General features: G+C 45.4%; 2 protein-coding genes across 4 annotated transcripts in view; one reads left to right on the top strand and one right to left on the bottom strand.

Moving 5' to 3' along the window:
- Positions 1-545, bottom strand: part of POU6F1 (POU class 6 homeobox 1) — a 28807-nt gene extending 28262 nt beyond the window's left edge. Inside the window, exon 1 of one of the 2 annotated variants that reach the window (XM_002687268.6) lies at positions 456-545. The gene's annotated coding sequence lies outside the window, so the exon portion shown is untranslated. The remainder of the gene's footprint in view (positions 1-455) is intronic. The other variant, XM_005206344.5, reaches the window with a different exon arrangement.
- An 18845-nt stretch (positions 546-19390) lies between these two features.
- DAZAP2 (DAZ associated protein 2) lies at positions 19391-23648 on the top strand. 2 transcript variants are annotated; one of them, XM_005206320.5, is made up of 4 exons: positions 19391-19485; positions 20488-20606; positions 21026-21194; positions 22203-23648. In XM_005206320.5, the coding sequence occupies exons 1-4, from the start codon at positions 19473-19475 to the stop codon at positions 22523-22525; spliced, it is 624 nt and encodes a 207-aa protein (XP_005206377.1). In that variant the 5' UTR covers positions 19391-19472; the 3' UTR covers positions 22526-23648.
- Positions 23649-23653: the final 5 nt, after the last annotated feature.

Here is a 23653-nt window from a genome sequence, read left to right as displayed (position 1 = left end):
CTGCTGGGAACCCAGGCGTCCGGGTTCTCCAGTGGGGCGACAATCCTTTCGCGGTCGCCACAGGGGCTGGGTAAAGAACGTCCCCGTGGTCCGTACCCAACCTGGGCTCCCGGAGCAGAAATGGGGAGGGGCCAGGTCCAAGCTCCCCACGGGGTCCACCTGGCGGCCGCCCCCTCCTCCCCTCGGTCCCCGCAGGCCGGCAGGAAAGCTAGGGCGCGGCCCCCGGGGTCTCCGGCCTCCCGCGAGCGGCCACACACCATTCAGCTCCCGGAGATCCTAGTCGCCCCGGCCCAACATCCCGGCGCCCCGGCCCCGCGGCATTTTTTTTCTCTTTATCATAAATATATAAATTATGCTAATTACGGGCATTGCATATTAACCAAACCCGAAACCTCCCCTGCCCGGCCCCCTCCCCTCTGTGCAAACCCCTCCCCGCCCCGGACCCCGCTACTTACCGGAGCCCGAGCCCGAGCTGCCTTCGCCCTGGGTGCCCGGCGGCCACCGATTAGAGATTCATCTCACAGCTCGGGCCAGGGGGCCGGGGGCCGGGGCCCGGGGGCCAGGGCAGCCGCCACCCGCAGACAAAGAAGCCAGTGCGGCTTGGCTGGGCTCGGCTCGGCCCGGGAGCCGGTCGGGACCCGCCGCCGCCCCCGGGCCCCCAGCCCGGGCTGGCCAGAGCCGAAAGGGACTCGGCGGGCTGCGCTGGGCGGAGGGGGGACGGCTGGGAAGCGAGAAGGGGAAGCAGGGTGGGTGGGGGGGGGCGGTCAGGTATATATATATATATATTTTTCTTCCTTTCCCCCCTTCCACGGCCCCCCCCTTTTCCCTCCCCCCCCTCGTTTTTTTTCCCTCCTTCTGCTACTTGGATTTTTTTAGCTGCTGCGTCATGAGCATAATTTATGCAAAGAGCTTTGCCGCATGCTGCACCGCGCGCGCCAGCCGCCGGGGGCGGCGGGCTGGGCGGGCCGGCAGGGAAGGGAGGGGATCTAGGGAACCGAGAACTAGCGATGGTGGGGGCACCCCAGCCCCTTGCCACCCCCGCTCTCAGAGGCCCCACAGACTAGTTCCCCGGACTGGAGTGGAAAGTCGATGGGGTGGGTCACGCAGCCCCGCTCCGAGAAGCATCCTGAGGTCGTTTCATTTTGGAAGGTGCGAGAGTGGGGAGCACAGAAGTCCAAACTGGGGACCCTATGCCACATTCCCGTCAGCCTAGGGTTGGGGCGGTAACTCCCAGCGGCCGCCCTGTCCTCTCTAGCTTGGTCAGTTGCCCTGCTCAACGTTCAAAGTCAAGTTCGTGTCCATTCCCAAGTCCCAGGCCGGGCCCCCACTGTGAGAAAAGGGAGGGAACTCAGCCAGACCAAAACCACCGCCCAACCAACCTCCGGAGCAGCTGTGGCCGAGCTCCATCTCACCCGGGGGGAACGTGGTGGGGAGGTGGGAGGCGTCGGGGCCTGGACCCGAAAGCCCGCATATACACACCTCAATAGCAGCTGTCTAGAGACTAGCTTGCCTGTTTTCTTGACCAAGTAGATGGGGAAATGTAAAAAAATAGACAAAGTTCTGTGGCACGGAGCAAAAAAAAAAAAAAAAAAAACAACCCCAGCGTTCTGCTTTGGTGGTGGTGATGTCGGGAAGGGTTTGGTTTAAGAGGCTCCTGAAGGTGGGGAAGGGGGAAGGGATAGAAAGAGGCACTGTTTGAGGCTGAGGGAAGACGGACTGAGACGTTGTTGGCAAATAAAAGAGGAAGGAGTTGGAAGAACAAAGGGGAAGAGAAAGAATGAGAGAAGAATTGGGGAGGAGGGAGGCTTTGTAAATCCAGCGACTGTGGGTCCCAGCTTTGAGACCTAGAGACAGCCTGCCGTCAGCCTGGGCTGCTTGCCCTCTGGCCCGCCATCTACTGCCCGCTCCCCGCCCCCTGCCACCCCCCCCCGCCACCCCCCCCCCACCACCCCCCCCCACCATCCCCTGCCACCCCACCCCCCACCCCCTGCCACCCCCCCACCCCCACCCCCAGATTTGGTGGCTTATCTTTTGATGAGGTAAGCATAGACGAGTTAGAGGTAATGTGAGGAGAATGGAAGTGGAGCCCTCAGCCCACCGGAGACTGTTCACCGCCCCCGCCCCCCTCCGCATGGAAGGACACTGAAAGGCAGGGGAGAGGAGGAGAGGGGAGCAGCACCAGGTGGGAGATCATCTCTACACACTTTTCCAGAACCTTACCTGCACTTGGCAGATCTATTAGTAACCCATGGATTCCAAGTTAGGATATTTAGGGTTTAGCCCCTACCCTTCCACTAACAGTTCAGGCAGGGAATTTAACTTCATTACTTACTTTTCTATTATCATTACTTCACGGGATCAAGAAGTTTAACTGTGTGAGCTTGTATGTGAAAGAATCTTGAAAAATTCTAACTGATATACAATTGTAAGGTATCATTACCTGTTCAGTAGTTTTAACTGGGCTTGTGAAACTGATACATGACAGTATTACAGTTCTTGAAGGTTTTGTTTGGTCTTTTATCCCTATGGTCCCTCCTCTTAGGCTGTAAGTTTCTTGAGAGCACAGATGGTGACAACTCATTTTTGTATTTCCTACTGCTGTTTATGTGAAAAAGAGGCTCAGTATTGCTATTGAATGTTGTCACATGAGGACAAAAACTCTTAGTCTATGTGACATGGTTTGGTGCTACACACAGATAAATCAAATGCATGATATCAGGGACAGTATGAAGAAAGAAACGGATGTGATCAAAGGGGTTCAGGGAGCCATACATGAGAATGGTAATTGTGGTTTCCTTTGGAAAAAGGAAGCCTTAAATTTATATTGTATACTCTTCTGCCTAAATTTTTGATGCTGAACATATATTACTTTTTTGTTGGTCTAAATTTTTTATCGGTTATAACATGCACACAGTAAAGTACACAAACCTTAAATGTACATATTGATGAATTATTTATACATACATAAAATATTTATTTTTATCTACACATTACATTATTTACACATATTATTTACATATAAAATAGATTATATGTTATTTACATATAATATTTTTTATAACAACTGGGGCTTCCCTGGTAGCTCAAATGGTAATGAATCTGCTTGCAATGAGGGAACCCTGGGCATAATTGTAATAATTACATTTTATTATATGTCAACACATATATATTTTATAAACATATATAAAATCACTACCCACAATATGATATAGAGCATTTCCAACACCTGAGAGGACTCCTCTGTGTTCCTTGATAGGTAAACTTCCAATTATCACTATAGATTAATTTTACTGGTTCTTGAAATTCATCTAAATGGAGTCAGACAGGATGTGTATTCTTTTGTGTCTGGTTTCTGTTACTCAACACATGTTTTTGAGATGCACCCATGTTGTTGTGTTTAACAGTATTCCTTGTTCTTTTATACTGCTGTATACATTCCACTGTATAATTATACCACAATTTATCCATTCTACTATTGATGGGCATTTGAGTAATTTCTCTTTTTGTCTTTTATGCATAAAAGCTGCTCTAAACATGCTTGTATAAGTCTCTAAATGAATACATGCACTTATTTTTCCTAGGTGAATATTGAGAAGTGGAATTGCTAAGTTTGGGGTATATGTTCAACTTTTTATTGGGTTGGCCAAGAAAAAACTTTGGGTTTGGGTTTTCTGTGACATCTTACAGAAACTCGAATGAACTTTTTGGCTAACCCCATAGATACTGCTCCCCTGGTGGCTCAGACATTAAAGAGTCTGCCTGCAATGCAGGACACCTGGGTTTGATCCCTGGGCTGGGAAGATCCCCTGGAGAAAGAAATGACTATCCACTCCAGTATGCTTGCCTTGAGAAATTCCATGGACAGAGGAGTCTGGCAGGCTACAGTCCATGGGGTGACAAAGAATAGACACAACTGAGCCACTAACACTTTCAACACGGATACAGCTAAATACTTTCCCAAAATGTCTGAACCAATTTATATCCTTACTAGTAATGTATGAGAGTTCTAGTTGTTTCATCCTCACTGATGCTTGAAATAGTCTTTTTTTTAAAAAAATATTGCAATATGATTGTTGGAATAAGTATACATTTTATAGTCAGAGAAAAAGCCAACAATACAAATATTTCCATGAGTAAGTAGGGAGAAGCTGTCACCAGTGACATGCTGTGCCAAAGAAAACTCATCAATAGTATCTTCAGCCCAGTACATTTTTTTTCCTCCTTTGCTCCCACTTCCTGTGCTTCTGAGCCTACGTTTATTCAAAAAATATTATTGTCTACTAGATTGGATGCTAAGTGTCCAGTGGAAAACAAAACAGCTTTCTTGAAATTTACAGTCTTCTGGGGAAACACATGTTAAAAAAATAAGCACACAAATATATCATTACATGTGACGGTGAAGGAAACCAGAAGGTGATATGAGAAAGAATCACACTGGGGGCAGGGAAGGCCTCCCTAAGGAAGTCACATATAAGGCGAAGTTTAAAAGATGGAATAGGGACTTTTCTGATTTTCCAGTGGCTAAGACGGCACTCCCATTGCAGGGGGCCCGAGTTCAATTCCTGGTCAGGGAACTAGATCCTACATGCTACAACTAAAGATTCTGCATGCTGCAACTTAGACCCGGTGCAGTCAAATAAAAATAAATATTTTTAAAAAGTGAAATAGGCAGGAGACCAAAGGAACAGCAGAGGTGATAAGACAGGAAAGAACCTGGTGTTCAAGAAACTGGAGCACAGCAAGTGATGGGAAGAACTTCATAAAATAAACTTAGAAAGATAGGCAGGGCCCAAATCAGGAAGGCCTGGCCGTATGTACCTCTAATCTTCCCATTCAGCTGGGGCTGTTCTTTCCTTGCAAGCTCTCCTCAGGATTTACCCCCTCTAAGTAGTCTTCTTGAATAATACTGAACTGTTCAAATTAATATTATTATTTTAATTATATCATTGTTTCAAAAACCTCATAATTTGTAGTAAATAGCCCTTTCTTTCTGTTTCCTGAGAATGTATTGGTTTACCCAACAGATGTAGGACAGGGCCTTGCGTTTCGTCTTTCACCCGAGTCTCCTCCAACCATCAGGGATGCTCTGTTGACAGCAAGAGCCTTCCTTGGCCCTGCTCTCTATTCCTAGAAAGCTCTTGGGATCTAAGTAGATAATCCCTAGAATCCTGTTTTGCCTGGTTTGAGGACTGACTCAGTTTCAGATCTTCAAAAGTTGCCCTGGAGCAACCAAATTTCCCCAGGATCCACATATATTTTCTCAGACACCTTCCTTAACTGCCAAGTTAATCTTGCCCCTCCTCCTGCCAATCACCAGGTTAAAGGCATCTTTGCTGTTGCTAAGAGAAGGAGGCTTGGGCAGGTGGGAGTGAGTTGAAGGATGATACAGCAGGGAGTCAGGCCGGTCAGCAGGGGAAAAAATCTTTCAGCTGTGAGGGAAAACAGCAGTGCAAATACATTTTTCAAGTGCTTCTGGGCCAGGTTTCCGCCCCGCCCTCACCCCCCACTGTGTTTACCTGCTTGTTCTCTGAAAGCTTTTAGGACTTTCTTTTTAAAAAATCTCTGATGTCTTAAATTTTACATCATGGCTTGTAGTTGGCCAGCTTTCATAAAACAGGGAAGCTATTGTTCACCTTGACTGGTTATATTGAAGTCCTTGTGAGGGGAAAAGGACCATCAAAGAGAAGATCCCTGAGTGCTGGTAACAATGCAGGGCTATTTAAAGGTGAGAAGTCAGAGTTCTGGAATACTTGCTTGGCAAGGAGTGTGGCTGGGCATGCTCCCTTTTTTATAGACTTCCCACCCTGAAATGCATATATTTTATCTATTTACTTTAATTTTAGCAATGATGTAAAATTATTGCTGGGCTGCTGTCACTCTGACAGATCACCTTACCAGCTCAAAGGGTAAATATGGATTTTTTCCCCATAATTTTTGTACAGTAACAAGGTAAGGAACATTTTAGCTCATAAATTATTCACCAAACCTCACAGGCATAATAGGCTGTGTGCATATTCATCAGGTTATCATCCATTATTCATAAGAAGTTCACTTCAACTGTTAGAAGAAAATGAGGTTGTTGATTGAAATGCTGAAGAAACGTGGGCTTTTGTTCCCCCCTTCTTCTCTCTCCCATCTAAGTCTGGAAGTTTCCATCAAAAAAATCATATCATAGGGGAAAAATTTTATTCCTGACATGCAGATGTGTAGATAAGAGGAAAAGAAAACTTGGAGTAGGAAATAAGTTGGCAGAATCAACCATCATTCATTTAACTTGGCTAAAGGCCTCTGACTCCTGCTTCCACAGAAACTGTGTCCAGAAGTGTCCAAAAGGAGTCCCCTTTCTTGCAACAAAGGAGCAGCTTTAGCAAATGATAGATTTTTTTTAGACTTCATACTTACATTAAGATACAGATTGCATTCTGCAGCCTAAGAAGTGTTACCATTTATGTTATTATTTAACCTTCATACCATGTCTGTGAGATAGGAATAATTTCAAGATGAGACAACTCAGGCTCAGAGAGGTTAAGTGATTTGTCTAAAGCCAAACAGCTGGTGAGCAGAGCAGGACTGGGATCTCCGTTTTCTTCCATATTCCATGTTCTTTATACTGTCTTCCTAAATCCTCTGGAATAATGAAACCTACCACTCCCAGAGGCATTTCACATTGTTTTCCAAGAACCACTGATTGTATTATTTTCTCTTTTTAGTATCTTTATTATTTCTGTGAACTTCAGAAGCAATACAGGCTTGAAAGCATCAAATAACCCAAAGAATAAAGAATAACAAATGGACAGGCAGTTAACTGCCACGATTGCCAAACTCCTCTGCCACAGGATCCAGGAGGAGATATTATAATTCAGCCAGATCTACAGATCTGGGTTCAGATCTGATCATGGTCACTGACTAGCTGTTTCATTTGGGGGCAAGATGGCCTCTTTAGGCTGTAGTTTCTCATTTGTAAAATGGGAATTACACTTCTAGAGTTTTTTAAGTATTAAATGAGATGATGTATATGAAACCCAAGTGTCATCACTTTCCTCTATTTTAAAGGCCCTCTTTCTCTAGCACGGAGAAGGCAATGGCACCCCACTCCAGTACTCTTGCCTGGGAAATCCCATGGACGGAGGAGCCTGGTAGGCTGCAGTCCATGGGGTTGCTACGAGTCGGACACGACTGAACGACTTCACTTTCATTTTTCACTTTCATGCATTGGAGAAGGAAATGGCAACCCACTCGTGTTCTTGCCTGGAGAATTCCAGGGACAGAGGAGCCTGGTGGGCTTCCATCTATGGGGTCGCACAGAGTAGGACACGACTGATGCGACTTAGCAGCAGCAGTAGCAGTCTCTCTAGCACAGCTGGCCATCCACTATCCACGGGTATTGCATCAGAGGATTCAATCCACCAAGGATTGAAAATATCTGGAAAATAAATCCCAGAAAGTCCCCAAAAGCAAAAGGTGAATATGCTGCAAATCAAACTTTGTACATAGTATCTACAACTACATAGTATTTAAAACTATGCAATTTACATAGCATTTACATTGTATGGAGAAAGAAATGGCAACCAACTCCACTATTCTTGCCTGGAAAATCCCATGGTTGGAGGAGCCTGGTGGGCTGCAGTCCACAGGGTGGCAAAGAGCTGGACACAACTGAGCGACTGAACTGAGGTATTATAAGTAATCTAGAGAAGATTTCAAGTTATACAGGAGAATGTGTGGAGGTTTTAGGCAAATACCATTTTATATAAGGGATCTGAGCAGCCTTGGATTTTGGTATCTGTGAAGGTGGGGTGGATCCTAGAACAAAATACTCTGTGGGAACTGTATATTTATTTGGGGAAATGGAATGGAAGGCAAGGCTTCTCGCTTGCCTGTGCCCCCAAGTCTTTCGCTTGATCCTCTGTTTCCATCTATCCTGCGTCACTCACCTGGCCGCTAGTTGTCTGGTGTGGTTCCTCTGGATGAAATGCAGCTGTAGTCACAGTGGGGCACATCTGTGAATTCTCCCCAGCATGACTAAATACGGTTGCTCTTTTTTAAAGAAAATTATTTATTTGGCTGTGTCAGATCTTAGTTGCAGCACGAGGGATCTTTAGTTGGGGGATGTGGGATCTAGTTCCCTGACCAGGAATCGAACCTGGGCCCCCTGCATTGGGAGTGCAGAGTATTAGCCACTGGATCACCAGGGAAGTCCCTCGAGGTTGTTTTTATTGAAGAGTTGGGAAAAAAGCTAAAGAGAATTCCAATGAGTAAGAGAAAGCATTAAATTTTTTATTTTAACTTTCTAGGTAATTCAAATGAAAACCAGATAAGAAGTTCAGTTTTTATGAGCAGGTCAGATTTTGCATGCCTGGACCCCAAACCCTAATCTGACTCCCTGTCATCAGGTCAGTTTTCCTCCCTAGTAACTCCTCCTTCAAACCTCCACTCCTTTCTGGGAGGGCCCAGGCCCTTCCTCCCTCTGCTTCCTCACTTTTACTCAGAAGTGTGTGCGTGCACAGTCGCTTAGTGGTGTCCAACTCTGTTCGACCCCATGGACAGTAGCCCGTCGGGCTCCTCTATTCATGGGATTTCCTAAATAAGAATACTGGAGTGGGTTGCCATTTCCTCCTCCAGGGGATCTTCCCAACCCAGGGATTGAACCCGGGTCTCCTGCGTTACAGGTGGATTCTTTACCACTAGCACCAGCTGGGAGCCCCGTATTCAGAAGTACGTTTCCCTAAATCTGACATATTCAGTCTGGAAGAGGTGAGTATGTGGCAGAGGGTGAGGGATAGAGTGGGCGCTATGAGCTCTAGTACAAAATCCACCCAGAAAATTTGTCCAAGAAAGGCTGGCACCCCAAGTTCAGACCCCTTCCAGTCCCTCGGCCAGATGGAGATGGACATGAGGCTCTACTCTTCTGAGTGCCCTTTGGAAAATAACTTTTGGACCACACATACACAACACACACACACCTTGAAGAATAAAATGAAAGCTTAACCCTCAAACCAGCAAATGTTATGTGGTAGAATCACCCTACTACGCTGCATTTTTAATAAACACTAAGTGATTCTGATACAAGTGGTTTGGGATTTCACAGGGATAAAAATTGCTCAGAACCCCAAAAGAAGAGAAGCTGTCCCAGGATTTACTAGGCTCCCCAGCTACAGTGGAGTTAGGCCTTGACATTATTATGCAGAGCAGTGTTATTGCTTCTCCTACAAAGGCTTGCCAGCAATAAGAAAAGAGGATCCATTTCTGAGTCATATATCTTGTAATCTTTGTTCCCTTAGTTACACAAAGACCAGCCAAAGCTTTGAAAAGGTTGCTTCAGAGCCTGACTGGATTCTTCCACAAACCTCCACCCTCCCTCTTTGTGCTGGGAACTAGGAGGTGTTTTTGTTTTCTGTTAATAGTAGTGAAGAGTCCAACACAGAGTAGGTGTTCAATAAAGGTACATTAAGAAGCTCTAATCAGGGACTTCTCTGGTGGCACAGAGGATAAGAATCTGCCTGAAGGTGCAGGGGAAACTGGTTCGATCTCAGGTCCAGGAAGATTCCACATGTCTTGAAGCAGCTAAGCCTTTGCATCACAACTACTGAGCCCACATTCTAGAGCCCATGTGCTGCAACTACTGAAGCCTGCATGCCTGGAGCCTGTGCTCCACAAGAGAAGCTTCTGCGATGAGAAACCCACACATCACAAGGAAGAGCAGCACCTGCTTGCTGCAACTAGAGAAAGCCTGAGCAAAAGCAATGACGTCCAGGTCCAGTGGCTAAGAATCCGCTTGCCAAAGCAGAGGATATGGGTTCCATCCTGGTCCAGGAAGATTCCACACGCTGTAAGGCAACTGAGCCCCTGCACCACAACTACTGAGCCCACACTCTAGAGCCTGTGTGATTCAACAGGAGAAGACAGCACAATGAGAAGACTAAGCACGACTTGAGAGTAGCCCCTACTCTCTGCAACAAGACAAAGCCCACAGACAGCAAGGAAGACCCAGCGCAGCCAAAAATAAATAGTTTAAAAATGATTTATTTGGCAGTGTTGAGTCTTAGTTGTGGCTCACGGGACCTTTCCTTGCGGGGCTCAGGCTTCTCTGTAGTTGTGGTGCACAGGCTTAGCTGTGCCACAGCATGTGGGATCTTAGTTCCCTGACAAAGGATCAAATCCACATCCTCTGCATTGGAAGGCAGATCCTTAACTACCGGACCACCAAGGAAATCCTCCCAACATTTTTTTCTTAAACACCTTTATTGGGAATTCCCCTGTGGTCCAGTGGTTAAGACTCTATCTTCCACTGCAGGGGCATGGGTTCAATCCCTGGTCAGGGAATTAAGACCACAGGCCACACACTGTGGCCAAAAAATAAAAAATAAAAAGGGGGGGTAATCACCAAAAAAAATTAAAAACACCTTTATTAAGGCATAATTGACATACAATAAGGGCTTCCCAGGTGGTTCAGTGGTTAAAAAAAAAATATGCCAGACAATGCAGGAGACTTGGGTTCGATCCCTGGGTTGGGAAGATCCCTTGGAGTAGGAAATGGCAACCAACTCCAGTATTCTTACCTGGAGAATCCCATGAGCAGAGGAGCCTGGTGGGCTGTAGTCCATGGGGTCACAAAGAGTTGGACAGGTGAGTGACTGAGCATGCACACACAACATACAATAAACTGCATATGCTTAAAATGTACAAGCTGATAAATTTTGACACACCCAAGAAGACTGTCACCACAATCAAAATAGTGAACATATCCATCACCCCTCAAAGCTTCCCAAAGTCCACCTCTTCTCTCCTGTCCCTCCCTTTCCCTTTATACTGGCAATCATTGATCTGTTTTTTATCACTATGGTTTGCATTCTCCAAAATTTTATATAAATGGCATCCTTTAGTGTGCACTCTTGTCTGGTTTCTTTCCTTCAACATAATTGAGGTTATATGGTTTTTCCAGTGGTCATGTATGGATGTGAGAGTTGGACTATAAAGAAAGCTGAGCACCGAAGAGTTGATACTTTTGAACTGTAGTGTTGGAGAAGACTCTTGAGAGTCCCTTGGACTGCAAGGAGATCCAACCAGTCCATCCTAGAGGAGATCAGTCCTGGGTGTTCATTGGAAGGACTGATGTTGAAGCTGAAATTCCAATACTTTGGCCACCTGATGTGAAGAGTTGACTCATTCGAAAAGACCCTGATGCTGGGAAAGACTGAAGGCAGGAGGAGAAGGGGACGACAGAGGATGAGATGGTTGGATGGCATCACTGACTCAACGGACGTGGGTTTGGGTGAACTCTGGGAGTTGGTGATGGACAGGGAGGCCTGGCGTGCTGCGGTTCATGGGGTCGCAAAGAGTCAGACATGACTGAGCGACTGAACTGAACTGATGTTTCACGGATACCCAGTTCATTCCTTAATAGCACAATGTATTTATCCATTGGCCTGTTGATGGATATTTTTGTTGTTTCCAGTTGCTGGCTGTTACAAATAAAGCTGTAATAGTCATGGGCAAGCCTTTGTGTGCCCATATTCTTTCGTTTCTCTTGGGTTAATAGGAGTGAAAGGACTGATCACCCGGTAAGTATAACTTTTAAAATCCTGCCATATATACATAGCATTTTACACTCTTAGCAGCAGTGTATGAGAATTCTAGTAGCTCCACATACTCTCCAAGGCTTGAAATAGTCAGTCTTTTTGGATTATTATTAAGTTACTTTATTTTTGGTTATGATGGATCTTCATTGCTGTGCAAAGGCTTTCTCTAGTTATGGACAGTGGCGGCTACTTTCTAGTTGCGGTGCCCGGGCTTGTCATTGCAGTGGCTGCCCTTGCTGCGGAGCACAGGCTGTAGGGGCACGGCTTTCAGGAGTTGCAGCATGAGAGCTCAGTAGTTGTGGCTCCAGGAACCTAGAGCACGCAGGCTTAAGTATCTGTGGCACACAGGCTTAGCTGCTCTGTGCATGTGGGGACCAGAGATTGAACCTGTGTCCCCTACATTGGCAGGCAGCTTCTTATCCACTGTACCATCAGGGAAGTCCAGTCAGTCTTTTTAATGTTAACCATTTTAATAGGTGTGCCAACATTGTTTTAAGTTTTTGAACTGGTAACCATTCACATGTTTCAAATTTTTTAAAAATGTTTTTTAAGGTATACAGTGAAAAGTCACTCGTATCTGTGTCCCCAACCTGACTCAGTAAAAACTTTTATAGGTATCATGTGTAATCTTCCAGAATTTCTTTACTCAAATACTAATAAATATTGTTTTCCCACTCTTTTACACAGAAGACTCCATTCTAAGCACATGATTCTGAACCTAGCCTTGTTTTCATTTAAAAAATATTTTGGAGAGCTTTCTCATTCTTTGTTACAGCCATGCAGTGTTTAATTATATGGATGTACTAAGATTTAATTTACCATTTCCCTACTGATGGACATATATAGGTTATTTCTAATCTTTTGCTTTACAAACAATGCTGCAGTCAACAGCCTTATATACACAGTGTTTCTCATGAATGCAAATATATCTGTGGGAACCATTCTTAGAAGTGGGGATTATAAAATTTGACATTTGCCAAATTAACCCTATAGGAATTGTATTCCCACCATCAATAAATTAAAGAGTTTCTGCCTATCCACAGTCTCACAATTAAAGTTTGTAAATGTCTGGATTTTTGCCAGTCTGATGGTAGTATCTGTGTGGTTTTAATCTGCCTTCTTAAGAATGAGGCTGAACATCTTTTCATATATTTAGAAGCCATTCATCGAAAAAGCAAGAGATTTCCAGAAAAACATCTATTTCTGCTTTATTGACTATGCCAAAGCCTTTGACTGTGTGGATCACAATAAACTGTGGAAAATTCTGAAAGAGATGGGTATACCAGACCACATGACCTGCCTCTTGAGAAATTTGTATGCAGGTCAGGAAGCAACAGTTAGAACTGGACATGGAACAACAGACTGGTTCCAAATAGGAAAAGGAGTACATCAAGGCTGTATATTGTCACCCTGCTTATTTAACTTCTATGCAGAGTACATCATGAGAAACGCTGTGATGGAGGAAGCACAAACTGGAATCAAGATTGCTGGGAGAAATATCAATAACCTCAGATATGCAGATGATGCCACCCTTATGGCAGAAAGTGAAGAAGAACTAAAGAGCCTCATGATGAAAGTGAAAGAGGAGAGTGAAAAAGTTGGCTTAAAGCTCAACATTCAGAAAACTAAGATCATGGCATCTGGTCCCATCACTTCATGGCAAATAGATGGGGAAACAGTGGAAACTGGCTGACTTCATTTTTTGGGGCTCCAAAATCACTGCAGATGGTGACTGCAGCTATGAAATTAAAAGATGCTTACTCTTTGGAAGGAAAGTTGTGACCAACCTAGACAGCATATTAAAAAGCAGAGACGTTACTTTGCCAACAAAGGTCGGTCTACTCAAGGCTATGGTTTTTCCTGTAGTCATGTATGGATGTAAGAGTTGGACTATAAAGAAAACTGAGAATTGATGCTTTTGGACTGTGGTGTTGGAGAAGACTCTTGAAAGTCTCTTGGACTTCAAGGGGATCCAAATGGTCCAACCTAAAGGAAGTCCTGAATATTCATTGGAAGGACTGATGCTGAAGCTCCCATACTTTGGCTATCTGATTTGAAGAGCTGACTCATTTGAAAAGACCCTGATGCTGGGAAAGATTGAAGGCAGGAGGAGAAAGGGACAACAGAGGATGAGATGGTTGAATGGCATCACCAACTCAATGGACATGAGTTTCAGTAAACTCTGGCAGTTGGTGATGCACAGGGAGGCCTGGCATGCTGCAGTCCATGGGGTCGCAAAGACTTGGACACGACTGAGTGACTGGACTGAACTGAACTGAGAAGCCATTCATATTTCCTTTTCTATGGACTGTCTGTACATATCACTTGCTATTTAAATTTTTTTTTTTAATTTTTTTCCAGTTTTATGGACATAACTGACATACAGCACTAGGTAAGTTTGGGATTTTCTGGTGGTTCAGTGATAAAGAATCTGCCTGCCAATGAAGGAGATTTGAGTTCAGTCTCTGGACCGGGAAGATCCTCTGGAGGAAATGGCAACCCACTTCAGTATTCTTTCCTGGGAAATCCCATGGACAGAGGAACCTGGTGGGCTACATCCATAGGGTCACAATGAGTCAGACATGACTTAGTGACTAAACAACAACTATGTAAATTTAAGGTGTACAACAAAATGATTCGACTTACAGACATCATGAAATGATCACAGTAGGTTTAGTTAGTGAAATCCATCTCATGTAGATATAAAATTAAATAGAAAAAAAATTTAATTGTGATGAGAACTCAGGATTTACTATCTTAAGAACTTTCATTTACAATTACAGCAGTGTTAATTATCTGTATCGTGGTGTATGTTACATCCTTGTACATTTTGACTACCTTCATCTAACTCCTTCTGCTCCCAGATACTTTTTCTAATGGTTGGTCATATACTTATTGATCTCTAGGAGTTGTTAATATTTAGGGGGATTAGCTCTTTGTGATGCAAATTGCGATTTTTTTCCTAATTTGTCATTTTTCTTTTGACTTTATGGAGTTTTTATCCCTGACATTAATCCTGTTAATTAATCCAGGACATTAATCTCAGTATTAGTCCAGTTGGTTTTTTATATATAATTTTATTTATTTATTTATGGCTGTGCTGGGTCTTTGTTGCTGCATGGGCTTTCTCTCATTGCTGCAGGCGAGGGCTGCTCTCTAGTTGGAGTGCTCAGGCTTCTCAGTGCAGTGCCTCTCGTTGCTGAGCACGGGCTCTAGGGTACAAGGGCTTCGGTAGTTGTGGCTCCTGGGCTCTAGAGCACAGGTCACTAGTTGTGGCACACGGGCTTAGTTGCTCTGCAGCACATGGGATCTTCCTGGATCACCGACTGAACCTGTGTCTCCTGTATCGCAGGCAGAGCCACAAGGGGAGGCCCCATACCATCCTTATGACAGCACTAATCACACTATACTTTGACTTGGTTTACTTTTCTCTCTCTCTCATTAGGTAGACAAGTTCCATGAGGACAGGGATTAAGTGTGCTTCTTCATTACTGTTTCCCTGGAGTCTATTACAGGGCCTGGCACATAACAGGTGCTTGATAAATAGGCTTTATTATTATTATTATTATTTTTTAATTTTTAAAATTTATTTTTGGCTGGGCTGGGTCTTTGTTGCTGCTCACACCCTCCTCCAGCTGCAGTGAGTGGGAGCCACTCTCCAGCCTATGTGCGTGGGCCCTCGCTGTGATGGCCTCTCCTGTTACAGAGCACAGGCTCTAGGTGTATGGGCTTCAGTTGTTGTGGTGCATGGGCCCAGCTGTCCCGCAGCATGTGGAATCCTCCCAGACCAGTGATCGAACTTGTGTCCCCTGCATTGGCAGGCAGACTCCTAACTACTGAACCATTAGGGAAGTCCATCAATAAACAGTTGTTAAATTAATTCAGGAAAGGATGTTTGATGACTGAATGGTATCTTTGTCTCATTGGGGGACCCAGGAGAATGAAGAAAATAAAAAAGCTTTTGATGCCTGTCCAACAAAGTAGCCATATGCCCCTTAATCCCACCTGCCAGAGAAAACAAGGGTTTGCAGCTCCTCCTTTTCGGTGGTAACCTCATTTGGCTCTGCCCTGGCTTTCAGGAGACCCAGGTCCTGAAGCCAGCGTTAAGCAAAAAAAATACCTAACATCCTGTAGAGGAGGATGAAGACTGACCAGTCCGAAGGCAGTTAGCCTTAGCTGGAGCTAGATCCTGCAGGCTTCCTGGATGTCAAGAGTTAACCCTTTAGTCACTAGACTATGGACAGGTCTGCAGAGGAGGGGTTTCAGTGAAGGGCTGGAGTAGAGGAGGGTATCTGGGGAGAAGGCTTGGGGCAGGGGCTGATTATCATCCAGTAGAAGTATTTGTATTTATCCCTGTAACACCTGATAGGGCCTGACTGGACTTCCCTGGTGGCTCAGATGGTAAAGCATCTGCCTGCACTGCAGGAGACCTTGGTTCGATCCCTGGGTTGCGAAAATCTCCTGGAGAAGGGAATGGCTATCCACTCCAGTATTCTTGCCTAGAGAATTCGATGGATGGAGGAGCCTGCCAGGCTACAATCCATAGAGTTGCAAAGCGTTGGACATGACTGAGCGATTAACACACACAGAGCCTGACCAAAATTTACAATCTGATTATCAGCTTGGCCCACTTCCCCTCTGCCTTCTCAGGCTCCTCTTTGCTTTTTTCCTTCCCCAAAATAGGGTTTAGATTTAGAGCAGGAGGTGACACAAGAATCATGTGAATTTTTGGGCAGATGATGAAACTGAGACCCTTGGGAGGCAACAGATTAAAAACAAGGTAAACAGATTAAACAATGTATTAATAAACATTAGAAACAAGGCTTGTAAATCAAGCAAAGCTGAGACTGAACACTGGCTCTGTAGCAGTGTAACTTAGTTCAGCTATTTAAGCTCTCTGAAATACAGTCCCCTTGGCTGAATGTTTCCTCTGTCTGTTATGGACACAAAGTGCATAGCGTCTGCAAGGACACTGGTGTAGATTCTGATTCCTATACGACAAGGAACAAGTGGCAGCAGAGAAGACGAGGACCAAAGTCAGCTGGTGACGCAGTGATGACCAGAACTAGCATCCCTCTCCTACATTCTCATTGACATGGGTTGCTATGAAAGTGAAGTTGCTCAGTCACGTCCGACTCTTTGCGACCCCATGAAGCCTACCAGGTTTCTCCGTCCATGGGATTTTCCAGGCAAGAGTACCGGAGTGGGTTGCCATTTCCTTCTCCAGGAGGTCTTCCTGACCCAGGGATCGAACCCCAGTTTCCTGCATTGCAGGCAGACGCTTTACCCTCTGAGCCACCAGGGAAGCCCGACATGGGTTGCTATAGTCAACACAATTTCAGGGTTCCTAACCGAGGGTCCAGAAAGAGAAATAAGGGCAGTTCCTTTCTCAGGTTCATTCCTGTACTGTCTGAGGCCCTGGGCACAGGGTAGGATGGGTATAGATTAGTGACCTCTCCAGTTTCAGGCTTTCGGGTGGTTTAGGGTCTAACTTGTAAAAGTTAGGTTACAGGGGAGAAGATTGACTGATCTGACCTCCAAGGACTTATTCTTTCAAATTTACCAATTAGTGACTGCAAATTTCATGCTAAGAAAAATGTAAGACCCTGACAGTAAAAGTCCACTTAACCAAACAAACAAACCCCAAAACAGTGTTTCTCAAAATGTGAGTCCTGACTTGTTAGTAGGATGTGAAATCACAACCAGAATTGAAAAAAGGAAATGAGAGAGATTAGAAAATATGACAGTGCATTGTACACAGAAGAATAGGTATCAGGTCATAAAATTTCCAGTTACATATAGTTACACATATTTATATATGTATGTGTACTGGGTCATGATTTAAAGTATATTACTTTAAATTACTGTGAATTTTGCTCAAAAAACTTTGCAAGACCCTTTACCAGAAGGTGAATTCAGGAGAGCAAGAGCTTTGTTTTCTTTTAGAACAGTGCTTGGCATTTATAAGTGTTCTCCAAAGAACTGTTGAAATAAGTATCTAACACTGTGCCTGCGCTCAAGAAGAATAGTCAGAAATACAGGAAAAGGTAAATATCAGAGGCTTTATCATACTGACACCAGCCTGAACCAAATAAATAATATGAATTTAAAGAAAGGGAAAAAACCTGAAAGAACTCCAAATACAGTCTTGGATATTGAGCTGTGGAGCCTGGTAGGCTGCAGTCCATGGGGTCGCTAAGAGTCGAGCACGACTGAACGACTTCACTTTCACTTTTCACTTTCACTTTTCACTTTCACTTTTCACTTTCACGCATTGGAGAAGGAAATGGCAACCTACTCCAGTGCTCTTGCCTGGAGAATCCCAGGGACGGGGGAGCCTGGTGGGCTGCCATCTATGGGGTCACACAGAGTCGGATATGACTGAAGCGACTTAGCAGCAGCAGCAGCAGCAAGGCATTTTAGTTGTGATAGGCAGAGTGAAGGGATAAGAACAAAACAAAACAAAAACACTGATTTGGGAACTGGGGTGGGGGTGGGGACTGACTTTGTAACCTGCTCACTGTGTGACTTAGGGTAAATCTCTTTAATCAATTCTCTCATTTGAAAAACAGAAATGCTTAAACAAGACTTGCCTGCCACACAGGGCTGTTGTGAAGATCTGAGATGACTCCATAAAATCATGCATATTAATGGTGTTCTGCAAACTGTAATATGATACTGGAGAGAAAAACAACGGATTGCTGATGAAGTGAGCACTGGTCTTTTCAGTGGTTTAAGTCATTCAACAGCAAATATTTATCAGGTTTCTAATGTTTACCGAGGGTTTTTCTTTTTAAAGCTTTCGTTTCAGATGCTTTTCTAATGTTCTTCCTACACTACAGAATGTAAACCATGAGAAAATAGCCTTGGGCTGTCTTGTTCAGCTCCATCTCTGTACCTGAACACAGCAAGCGTTCAGCAGGTATCTTAAAGAATGGAATCAATTGTTGCCTTAAAGGATGGCATCTTTGCTCTTAAGAACGATTAAGTTAGAAGAGAAGTGATACACAGAGAAAATACATATCAGGTACCATACAGGTGTCTGTGACAGGTATCAAAGTAAGAGCCAGGGCATGGGTACTCCTTGGGTACCAAGAACATGCGTTTTAGTGCTAGCTGTTGCGGGGGGGTGGGGCGGGGCACAGCACAGCATACCCTTCCTGTCGGTGAGAAAGCGACACAGAAATAAAATACCGACAGCCTATCGGTAGAATAGAAAGGCAGCGAAGACTTGAGTGAGGGGAACCAGTGATAGATCAAGGGCTGCGAAGCATCTCAGGCAGTTAGATAAGACTGTAGGAATCTATGTCGCTTGGGTATGTGTGTTAGTTGCCGGTTCAATCCATGGGAAATGGCAACCCACTCCAGTATTCTTGCCTGGAGAATCTCACGGACAGAGGAAGCCCGGCGAGAATCTTATGGACAGAGTCCACAGAGTCGCACAGAGTCGGACTCGACCGAAGAGACTTAGCAAGCATACATGCCCCTTGTAGAAAGGCTGTCAAGATGAGGTGACCTTGAGGTGCTGAACGTAGGTGGAAAAAGGTTCCAGAGAATAGTTTAATGTTACTGCCTCCGAGCGTTCAAGAGAGAAAAGATCCCGTTTTGAGACAATACCTGTATTTGGTTTTCCTTCAGCCGAGGGACAAGGGTAGGGGTTGGAGGACAAGACCCGGTGGGCGGGGCCTACGGGAGAGGACGGGATCACGCGGGCCATCCCTCCAGCAACCGGAGGCCGGGCGAAGGGGCGGGGTTTCCGGTGGCAGCGGCACTCGGGCGTCGGGTGACGCTAGGCGGACAGATCGTCACGTGACACGGAAGTGACTACGAACAGGAAGAGGACGAAAAAAATAACCGTCCGCGACGCCGAGCCGAGCCGGACCCGCATCCACCATGAACAGCAAAGGCAAGGACAGGGGGTGGCTGAGGCCGCCGGGGGGAGTAGTGCTGGCCCGGAACAAGCGGGCCCGGAGCCCAGGGTCACCGAACGCCAGGCCTGGGGCGAGGTGCGCCGCGCTCCTGAGCCAGCTGCAGTGCCCGGGGCTGCGCCAGACACCTTCGTCATCCCCGAACTACGGCCGTTCGCTCCCTCACGGCCCTTTCTCCCTTAAACTCTGTGGCGCAGTTTGGAGCTGCGGACTCGGGTTTGGGGGGGTGCTATTGGGTGGGTGGGTTGTTGGTGGGGGGGAGAAGGTTTGTCGTGATAAGCGTCTGTAGGAGCAAATGGGGAGCTGGAGGCGAGATTTGGGTAGGCCAATGGAGAACTGGCAGAGGCGGGGCGCCGCGCTCCGGAACCACAGGCAGGCCTCCGGGCTTAACTAGTCAAGTGCCGCTCTGGTGGGCGGGCCAGTCGGGCCCGAAGGGGGTCTCTTTCCCCTTACCCTCGGTGGCGGCCAGAAAGTCTCCCGGTTTCTGTGTCAGAACATTCCCCTCAGCCCCCTCCCCGATCTCAGTGTTCACTTCCACCACTCACTCTTTTCATTTGGAAGTCGACCTTGAGTAGGAACCTGTGAGGTCGATGACCACAACCACCGTTACTCACGAGGTCTTGGTCAGTTACAACCAGACCTTTGGAGACCACGCAAAAGGGAAACGGGACACACCGTTGAAATACCGGCTAGAGGGGGTGCCCAGAATTGCCCTGCATTCTGAAAAGATCTTGGGCCCAGCTAGACTTTACCCTTATAGCAGTCCGCTACTGGATGTCCAGTTGGGATCCAGCTTCTTCAGCTTTAAGGGTGCAAAGAGAATGCTTATTTTCTTGGCTCCAGGAATCAGGCCCTCTATGGCAGTCTGTTTGGAAATTCTTTTTGCTTATCCCGGTTAGGTTAGCTACCCAATATGCCCTGCTTTGTTTTGGTGACTCTGGATGGTAGACAACATGCTTTTTTCCCCCTTTGTCTTCCAGGTCAATATCCAACGCAGCCAACTTACCCCGTGCAGCCTCCTGGGAACCCTGTGTACCCTCAGACCTTGCATCTTCCTCAGGCTCCACCCTATACTGATGCTCCACCTGCCTACTCAGAGGTGCTTCCAGTTAACTAGACTTAAATAATGGAATACTCTTGGATCATGTTTTCAGTCCTTAGCCAAGTCTGGCTCCACACATTTATTTACTTTCCACAAACAGGAGAGAGTGCTCACATGAATCACCTTAAAACGTGACATAGTTCAGCCATTTCTGTTGGGTTGGAGAAGGCATTATCTGATTGTTTTATGTTGTTTGGCACTGGCTGAAGTTAAGAAGATGAGTTTGCATTCCCTGAGCCTAACATTAGCTATAGCAGGAAGTGATCCAGGAGAATATTGAGTGGCAGTGGAAAGGCAACTTGTGTAACTCAAGAGTGTAATCTGCACAAGGAGAATTAGGACTTGACTCATTAAATTGAGATCTGAAATAGGAATGTCATAAAGTAACTTGTTGCCTTCTCTTCTGCCTCTTCTAGCTCTATCGTCCAAGCTTTGTGCACCCAGGGGCTGCCACCGTCCCCACCATGTCAGCTGCATTTCCTGGCGCCTCACTGTATCTTCCCATGGCCCAGTCTGTGGCTGTTGGACCTTTAGGTTCCACAATCCCCATGGCTTATTATCCAGTTGGTCCCATCTATCCACCTGGTTCAACAGTGCTGGTGGAAGGAGGGTATGATGCAGGGGCCAGATTTGGAGCTGGCGCTACTGCTGGAAACATTCCTGTGAGTATGACTTGGTCACAAAAAAGCTCAACCCTTGTGTATTTCAACTTTCTGAAATGACTGGTCATCCTTTCGTCATCCCTGGGTAATAGTTGCTGGTATTGGTGTAATAATCACTGACGTCCAGTGGTAAGGCAGGAAGCACTCAAGGGGGCAGGAGAACCATGGCCAGTCAGTAACATCTGGCGTACTCACCGATGTCAGAATTTATCAGATTCCTTTGTTTTCCTGTCTTAGGAGTCCTGCCTGCTGCTTTTCCAGTTCACTTTGGTACTAGTCTAGTAACACACCTCATTCATCCATAAGCATTTATTTAATATGTGCCATCAGCATGGCATTGTATTAGGAACCATGATGATTAAAAAAACAATGCATAATCCCTATTAAATTGCATTTAGAGAGATACTAGGGATTTTAGCTATGTCTCTTGATTAATCAGTTCCCCTTTGTATGAGAATTAGAGCCCAGATGGTCCTTGCTAGGACCATCTACTCAATAACCATAGGCTAGGGATGAAGTGAAAATGCTGTCATCAAGTAGAGCCTTCAGATTATCCAGGGCCATTTGAAAACTGTCAGACCCTGTGATATAGGTCCCTGGACCTGGTACCCACTCCATGTTTTGGGATGTGAATAGGAGTGATTTTCTGCACTGAATGCCTGGGAGTCTGGACTTCGTAGGCACACACGCTCAGAAGGTATCCGTAGGCTTTATTTTGGATCCAGAACCCTTTAAATGAGTGGGTTTCCTGTTTATATCTTTGGGCTCACAAAGAATGTAGACCCGCTGGACTCAGATTGGTGGCCCAAATAGCTCTTTGAGATGCCACTGGTTAGCACACTGCCGTCTTCCTGATTGGTCCTTTGTCACCTTTGTCCACTTCCCTCCCATAGCTGCCCTCTGCCCAATCAACCTTGTCTTTTCCTTTCAGCCTCCTCCCCCGGGATGCCCTCCCAATGCTGCTCAGCTGGCAGTCATGCAGGGAGCCAATGTCCTCGTAACTCAGCGGAAGGGAAACTTCTTCATGGGTGGTTCAGATGGTGGCTACACCATCTGGTGAAGAACCAAGGCCATCTCTATGCCGGGAAAGACATCACATACCTTCAGCACTTCTCACAATGTAACTGCTTTAGTCATATTAACCTGAAGTTGCAGTTTAGACACATGTTGTTGGGGTGTCTTTCTGGTGCCCAAACTTTCAGGCACTTTTCAAACTTAATAAGGAACCATGTAATGGTAGCAGTACCTCCCTAAAGCATTTTGAGGTAGGGGAGGTATCCATTCATAAAATGAATGTGGGTGAACCAGCCCTAAGGATCTTCCTTTAATTCCTCTGGAGTAATACTGTACCATACTGGTCTTTGCTTTTAGTAATAAAACATCAAATTAGGTTTGGAGGGAACTTTGATCTTCCTAAGAATTAAAGTTGCCAAATTATTCTGATTGGTCTTTAATCTCCTTTAAGTCTTTGATTTATATTACTTGTTATAAACGAACCGCATTAGTTGTCTGCCTTTTCCTTTCCGTCCTTTGCCCCTGGTCCTACCCTCAACCCGTGTCTTCCACTCCTTCCCACCGATCTCCATTGAATCAATGGTGCAGGACAGAAAGCCAGTCAGACTAATTTCCTTCTCTCCTTGCACTTCCCCCCACTTGTCATCTTTTAACTAGTCTTTCACAAAGGATCCTCTGAAACCCCCTCTGTGCCCCAAGCACAGGACCCACTGCTTCTGCTTTTGCATCTCAGGCAAAAGCGGAGGGTGCCTTTTGGACCCTCCTCATAGGTTTTCTCTTCAGACATGAACCAAGCCCAAATTTGTTTTGGTGCCAGAAAAACTGAACCTTGTTTTAACAAAGGATATCAGTGCAAACTACCGTAAACAGCAGTCTGTTTATAATTTTGAGGGGCAAGGAGGAGGATGCATTTAAAAGCCTGATGACTCTGGAGCCAAATTAAGGGGAGTTTGCAGATCAGAAATTGGTTACCATTTCTTGTCAGTGTCTGATGTAGCCACTATGGCTCCCAAGAATTCCTCAGCTGGGTTAATGGGGTCATATTGTGAATGCCTCACTACTAAATGACTTGAGTCCAGTGAAATCTCATTAGGGTTAAGAATATTTCAGGGATCCTTAATATTTTGATTTTTGTTTTCTAAAATTGGATTTTATTTTATTTTATCTTATAATTTCAGTTCATCTAAATTTGTGTTCTGTACATGTGATGTTTGACTGTACCATTGACTGTTATGGAAGTTCAGCGTTGTATGTCTCTCTCTACACTGTGGTGCACTTAACTTGTGGATTTTTTATACTAAAAATGTAGAATAAAGACTATTTTGAAGATTTGAATAAAGTGATGAAGTTGCATTACACCTCACTTCA

This window comes from Bos taurus, chromosome 5 (genome assembly GCF_002263795.3).
Source record: "Bos taurus isolate L1 Dominette 01449 registration number 42190680 breed Hereford chromosome 5, ARS-UCD2.0, whole genome shotgun sequence".
Taxonomy (NCBI): Eukaryota; Metazoa; Chordata; class Mammalia; order Artiodactyla; family Bovidae; genus Bos; species Bos taurus.
Note: the sequence above shows the minus strand (reverse complement) of the source record. Positions and strands in the feature narration are given on the sequence as shown.